This window comes from Lactuca virosa, chromosome 7 (assembly GCF_052849685.1).
Source record: "Lactuca virosa cultivar CGN04683 chromosome 7, Lactuca_virosa_CGN04683_v6, whole genome shotgun sequence".
In the NCBI taxonomy this organism is placed as follows: domain Eukaryota; kingdom Viridiplantae; phylum Streptophyta; class Magnoliopsida; order Asterales; family Asteraceae; genus Lactuca; species Lactuca virosa.
The window spans coordinates 160,526,456-160,533,530 of NC_136432.1; the positions used below are offsets into that span (position 1 = coordinate 160,526,456).

General features: G+C 35.9%; 1 protein-coding gene across 4 annotated transcripts; it reads right to left on the minus strand.

Moving 5' to 3' along the window:
- Positions 1 to 4,781: 4,781 nt before the first annotated feature.
- LOC145125140 (universal stress protein PHOS34-like) lies at positions 4,782 to 6,234 on the minus strand. 4 transcript variants are annotated; one of them, XM_079060624.1, is made up of 3 exons: positions 5,429 to 6,234; positions 5,194 to 5,236; positions 4,782 to 5,019 (listed from the first exon to the last, which is right to left on the minus strand). In XM_079060624.1, coding segments are annotated over exons 1-2 (708 nt in total). In that variant the 5' UTR covers positions 6,135 to 6,234; the 3' UTR covers positions 4,782 to 5,019; positions 5,194 to 5,234. The 4 variants fall into 4 exon arrangements, with proteins under 4 accessions (XP_078916750.1, XP_078916752.1, XP_078916749.1 ...); XM_079060626.1 differs by having other exon boundaries at positions 4,782 to 5,072; XM_079060623.1 differs by lacking the exon at positions 5,194 to 5,236.
- Positions 6,235 to 7,075: the final 841 nt, after the last annotated feature.

Here is a 7,075-nt window from a genome sequence, read left to right on the forward strand (position 1 = left end):
AAAAAAAAGATATTAGGGTAAATCTAAAAGATAACTGAAAATATGTGAGTTTTTCAGCATACAAACAAAATATAAGAGTTTTTCTTAGGGAAAATGACACTATAGCACATCAAAGTTTCGTCATTTGTCCGATTTGGTCACTAAAATTATTTTTTTACACAATAAACAACTAAACTCGTATTTGACATATCAATTAAGCCATTTTTCCCGATTTTAAAAGGTTTACCGGTCATTTTAATTACATGGCATTTAATATTTACTTTTGGAGAGAAAATTATTCCACCTCATCTCTACCCTTTCTAATAAACATATATATTTGGTCCTTCAATGACCCACCACCGTACACCCATTCTTTCACACTGACTCTCCTCATCTCTTTCTTCTTCGTGAGCTGCTAAGCTCAAGCCCTTCCCATCTCCATCACCAGTAACTCAATCCACAGGAACTTCATTTGTCTCATTAGCAAAAAATTTGAGGAATCAGAAAAGATAATCATACAATTGAGTTTTGGGGGAATGTAAACTCCTCATCTAATTCAATCATGTGTGGGATTCGAGAAGATGATATTGTTCTAGATTGTTGGTCGCAAACGCTTCTTCTCCATCCAACATCGATAATCCATTATAGTTATGAGTCCAGATTTATGCGCTCCTGGATCTTGTGGCCCAAAGAACTTCACTTTCAACACGAGTCTTCTTCACGAACCAAATTTAACGATTTAAATATTTGTTCTCCATGTGGATTCAACTACTCAAATGGCTTGTTCACCTCGAGTTCATGTACTCAAAATGACAATCGAGTCTGCACTTCATGTTCCCTTCGTCAAAATAGTTCTTTTGGGAAATTTGTAACCTAAAGCCTCAACAACATTAACCGGTTACATCAGTTACGCAAATTTGATAATCATAATCGGTTCATCCATTTTAGGATTCTTGTTAATTTTAATTCACTTATGTATACTTCTCTGTTTCCTCCTTAAAAAGGGTAAACAAAAGAAGCAATTTCGGGAGAGAAAGAAACTAAAGCATCGGTATCATGCCATTGTCGGTCTCCGTCGCACCATGTCCAGGTCTTGCTCAAGTTTTTCGACTTTCAAAGCTTAAAGACACCACAAACGACCATCTTCAGGTAGCTTCTCACCACTGAACTGACCGCTTCAGTTAAAAATCGTGATGGAAGCCGTAAAAACTCTCGCGTTTTTCCTCACTTAAATCAACCCTCTGATAGCTCATCGTGACGTGAAAAGTTCGAATATTCTCATAGATTCCGATTGGGGTTGTGTAGCTAGGTTCATTCAAACAAGATGATTGAAAACATGGAGACTGCTTCAATATGGGAGGCTTGGAACACATAAATGATTAGGATTTAGTTTGTTGAGAGAAAAACTTGAGACACACTTGAACAAACGTTAGAACAAGTATAGTTGCGGAATAGTTTATCTCAAAGGATCTAAAAGCTCAACAATAATAATAAGTTAATGAGTTAGATAATTAGAGAGTTAGTTGCGGAAATGTAAGGAAATATAAACGACAGCAGGTATTATATCAAGTATACACATAAGTTGATTCTTAACAAGGAATGCATTCAGACCAAGTTAGTAAGTGTGATCAAACTTAGTGATTAAGTCACGAATGACTTGCTCTAAAGAGAGATTATATTCAGTTATATTCAAGAGAACTTTGAGAGTAAGAAAGAAAGAGTAATAGTAGAAGATATAAGATTCAAGATGCGTAATCAGATAGATGTAAGAGATATCTAGAATAACAAAGATTGAGCTCTATTTATAGAGACTCAAATATTACATTGGATCAACTATCTATGTGTAGCCATGCAAGGCATACTGGACAATAGATAGTATTCTAACAAAAGTAGACAAGAGTTAAACTAAGCTAGATAGTGAATTGCGGTTGGTGATGACTTCGGATGAAGTTGCTGAAACGAGATGACTGCGGATCTTTGAAGGTTGCGGTAGACCAAGTTCAAGAGGGTCACTTTTATGATTCAACAATTTCTCCCTAAGTGACCTCTTTAACTTCTCTTCAGACCAAGGAATGCATTCAGACCAAGGAATACATTCCAATGTAATATTTGAGTCTCTATAAATAGAGCTCAATCTTTGTTATTTTAGATATCTCTTACATCTATCTGATTACGCATCTTGAATCTTATATCTTCTGCTATTACTCTTTCCTTCTTACTCTCAAAGTTCTCTTGAATATAACTGAATATAATCTCTCTTCGGAGCAAGTCATTCGTGACTTAATCACTAAGTTTAACGCCAATTATTTTTCATTCAGCTATTCTTTTTAACACCAATTTTTTTTATTTAGCCAATTTTTTTATTAAAACCAATTATTTTTTTTACACCAATTATTTTTTTAACACCAATTCTTGCCACAACCGAACATTGGATTGTCACATTGGTTCATTTCATGCCGGTTATTATTGGAAGAATACTCCTACCGCAGTCGGACTTCATATTATTTTTTGTGATGTTTGCACCGCAACGGCGATTGATCAACAAAGTTGTTTCGCATTCTTCACTTTATGAGATTTTATGACTTGTCGCTCTTGATTTTTGGTTGACGAATCATGTATCTTGAGCATGTGAACTTTATTCTCTATTGAAGACCACTTCAAGTGTTCCGGCACCGCAGTTTGGATATTTGGATATATTTTTGGCACAACAGATTATTCTCAGCACAACTTCAACAACTATGTCACCCTCCTCCTCATGACCGCAAGAGTATCTCTTTTACTCTTTCTCGTTTCTTATCGAGACCCTTCATACATCTAGGGAGAGCTTATCTTAGCTCTTGGTATCCGACACTCTCCATCCGATGATTTGTTGATTTTTGATATCCGGTCATTGGTTATCAAAAATAGGGAGAGAATATCATCCGGATTTGGTTATTATGATTGTTTGAGTTTGGATTTTTGAAGACTTCTGAAGACGATTATTTATTTAGTGATGCGATGTGGCACTTCTTTTTGGTCTTTACGGATCAAATTTTTGGCATTACTCGATATTTTCCGATTCATATTATTTATAATTCGGACTCTACCACAGGATGATTTTGTGTTCGCATCCGGTTCAGATCTTATGGTTTCACGAGTTTGGATTTGTGATATGTTGAAGACGAATATTATTTTGGCAATGTGACGTGACACTTATTTTTGATCCTTGGATCAAATTTTTGGCATTGTTGGACCATGTTTTTGGACTCACATTATTTTTATCCGGACTTCATTTTATGGATGCTTCACATTTTTAGCAGGTTATTCTTTGAAGAATTTCGGTGTATTATGATTCGAGAACTCGATATGTTTTTCAGATTTTTGAAGCCGAAGTGTTTCTTTTATTGGATCTTCTACTTGCTCATGGTGACCTTCTTCTTCGAGTGATTATGACTGGTTTGAAGATTTGGATCTTATTTTTTCTGTTTCATTGGTTGTGCTTTGAAGCCGAAGACCTTCATTGTTAGAGATTCATGGCCAGTTTCAGACTTCACAGACACTTCAGAGTTTCAGAGACATTTCAGCACTTGATTTCATTTTATTACCATACTTGCTAGTCGGATTACTGTATTATAGCCTTATATCACTTATTCGATCTCTCATAATTTGTAGCATTTAGGGAAAGAATGTTAGAGCATGAAAATGTTCTACAAATAATGAGTGATAGTTAGGTTGTATTTTTCCCTTTATTGTATTTATGGTGTAAATACTCTCCCTCCTATATAAAGGGAGAGTTGGTCATATCTTAAATAGCTAGCTCACTTTTTCTTAGTTAGTGATTACTTTTACTCTTCTTACAATATAATCTAGAGAGAGAGAAAAGTGGTGGGTTCTCCCACCCAGGGAGAGTTTCTCTCCCACCATGTTCTCCATGCATTAATATTATTATCTCTCTTTGTTCTTAGCCTTATTCCATGAACTCATAATATGTTCTTCATGTTCATACTTACAAAAACACGATTAATCTCGAGATATCTTACTTCCGCATTCACCGTATAAAAATGGGTCTCTACATAGTTAAATCTGAAAAGAAATTGAGAAAAGGAGTTGTGAGTAAATAGTTACTATTGCATACTTGGATTTTGGTTAGCCGGTAAGAGATCGGTGGCAGTTCTTTAGTGGGGAGAATTTTCGATGAACACGGTCGGAAGAAAGAAGAAAAGGAACAGTTGTCTTGGGAAGAGAAAAAGAGTCTTGGGAAGAGAAAAAGATAACAGGGGGATAGGGTAACATGTTCAGAAAGAGAAGGAGACGAGCTGAAAGCTTCCCATGCACATCACACACATCACATACCAAACAATAAAGAAAAATTAATTACTAATGCCACATCATATTCAGATTTTGTTACCGGGTAACCTGTTAATTTGTCGTAAAATGGCTTAATTGATAGGTCAGATACGAGTTTAGTGGTTTATTGCGCAAAAAAATAACTTTAATGACCAAATCGGACAAATGATGAAACTTTAATGTGCTACAGTGTCATTTTCCCTTTTTCTTAATATGTGAGTTTTTCAGCATACAAACAAAATATAAGAGTTTTTCTTAATACTGATAGATAAATGGTTATGTTTTTCTATATTTTGCCCACAAAAAACTTAAAATCACAATGGATAAACTGAAGTTTTTTTTTCAAAATGTCAATTGACTTTTCCTAATAAAAAAATAAGTAAACTGATGGCTTTTTGAGTAAAAGGTTGAAAATATAAGTCTTTATGAAAATCTATTCCCCAAAATAATCCAAAAACCAGCATGGAACCTTCAAATTCAACAATAGCAACAATCTTTGAGGATACATAATCAAAGACATAGTTATATTACATTCAAGTATTATGTCACATAGAATCCAGTTAAATAACTGATAATAGACACAACATACTCATCATTAAAAAAAAAAAAGCACGAGTTTCTACCTCATCATATACGACATCCATTCAAATCCAAACACTAAAAAATGACTAAATCCAACCTCGACTTTGCACACTGCAATGCCTTCTGGTCATCCTGCATTTGGTAAATCAAATCCCAACTAAATTATTCAAGAACACCTTCAAATCCTATACAAGAAACATACATAATTGGGTTTGCTTAATGGAGCTTACAAGTTCATAAACTTATATACACACTGGATCTTGTAATATATAAATGGATTGATTAGATTCGATTTTTAGTCCTTATCTCTAAATGAAAGATTCAAACAGAGACCATTCCATCTATGTTTCTGTCATAAAGAAGATTGTGCAAGATTAATTAATTGAAAATCGCCTACAGATGCTATCAAATTGGTCTTTTATTTGTGGGTAATGGTGGAAAGATGTTCATCGGATTCATTCATACCTTAATTTAACTAAATTAAACAGTAGAAACACAGAAAGTGAAATTGGTTCAAAGAGAAGGTAAAAGGGGAACTAACATTTTCGTTCATCGGTTGCATCATGGAATTCAGGGTCATTTTCTTCATCATCGGCTGTTGCCACCGAAACCACCGGCTCAACAGCAGCAGCGGGATCTTTCTCATCGGGATATCTCACAACCACCACCGGGCACACACAGTGACGGACACAGTAATCGCTAACACTCCCGAGCCTCCCATCGCTTCCGCGTTTTGTTGCACCGAATCCTCGGCTTCCCATGATAACCGCACTTAACCCTAGGCGTTCAACTTCCAAACAAAGCCTCTCCTTCATGTCATGATCTTTCACGATATGGATCTTATACGGTATGTGCGCGTCGACCAGAGGTTGCGCTAGGGCAGCGGATTTTGTAGTGGTGAAAGTATCGAAATCATCTTCGAGCTTCTGCTGTGATTCCTCATTGTCAGTGTCGACAATGGAGAGATCAACGGAGCCCCAATCAGCGCCGTAAAGGACGGAAGTAGGACGGACATGGATCAGGATGACGGCGTCACCGGGCCGGAGATACTGGTGAACGGCCCACTTTACAGCAAAGGCACTCTCGTCGCTAAGATCGACAGCGATGCCTATCCTGCGTTGTGCTCCGGCAGTGGGGGTTTCGGTAGCGGAAGGATTGGTAGGACGGAAACGAGGGGATGATGACTTGACTTTGATGGCGGCGAGCGACGGTAAGTCGGATTCCGGTAGGGTTTTCTGGGGTTGCATAATTTCGGAGTGGAGAATTAGGGCTGTGGATCGTTGACAGAAGGTTGAATTGAGAATGTGCGTATAGATCGGAGATGTTTTGGGGGGTTTTAACGATAAAAAAAAAAGGGGGGGGGGGGGGGGGGGGGGGGGGGGTTTTAAGGCAAGTTATTCGGGTCGGATAAGATTTTGACGTGAAAACTACGTTCCGTCACCACCCTCTTTTGATTGGGTTTTCATTATTTATTATAAAAAAAAAGTGCCTACTTTACACTTTTAATCAGTTTTAATATAAGAAAAGTTATAAAACATACTATGTTGTATTATCAAAAAATAATAATAATAACTATCCAATTATTAATAAAACATATCGACGAAAAAAATCTACAACAACATAAGAAGAAAAGAGAGAGTGTAAGAGTTATGTTCAAATCTGTAACTTACTCATAATGACGAAGCCATAAAACTTATTGAATTTATGTTTAATTTTGGTTTTTAAACAGGATCATAAACTGAAAATGTCACTAGTTTGTCGGTTACGAAAAAAATATATCAGCAAAACCGTGTCTCAAAATTTTTGGTCAGCACATGGTTAAAATTCAGGGTTGCAACTTGCAATATCAACAATAACTTGGATAATTTTAAGATTATATGTGAAAACACTTTTCAAACGATGTGATTTCGACCCTATAGCTTGGGGTTTACATAAAACCAGATTTGGTATAATCTAAAAATTGCAATGTGGATTTCAAGCAAAAATCTAAGATTCTAAACACACAATACCATGTTACATTTTATGTTCTTGAGACAAAAAATAATAATAAATAAAAATTATTGAATATCATTAGCAAAAAGTAAGTATGCAAGAACCAAAATCTTGTATATATAAATGAACGGCAGTGATTTTCGATTGAAATTGATGTGAAAGTCACCTCTGTTAATAACAGTTATATTTTTTGCAG

Bases quoted from the DNA above. Each gene is read 5' to 3' on its own strand.
- LOC145125140 (XM_079060623.1), bottom strand. From the start codon at position 6,134: ATGCAACCCCAGAAAACCCTACCGGAATCCGACTTACCGTCGCTCGCC.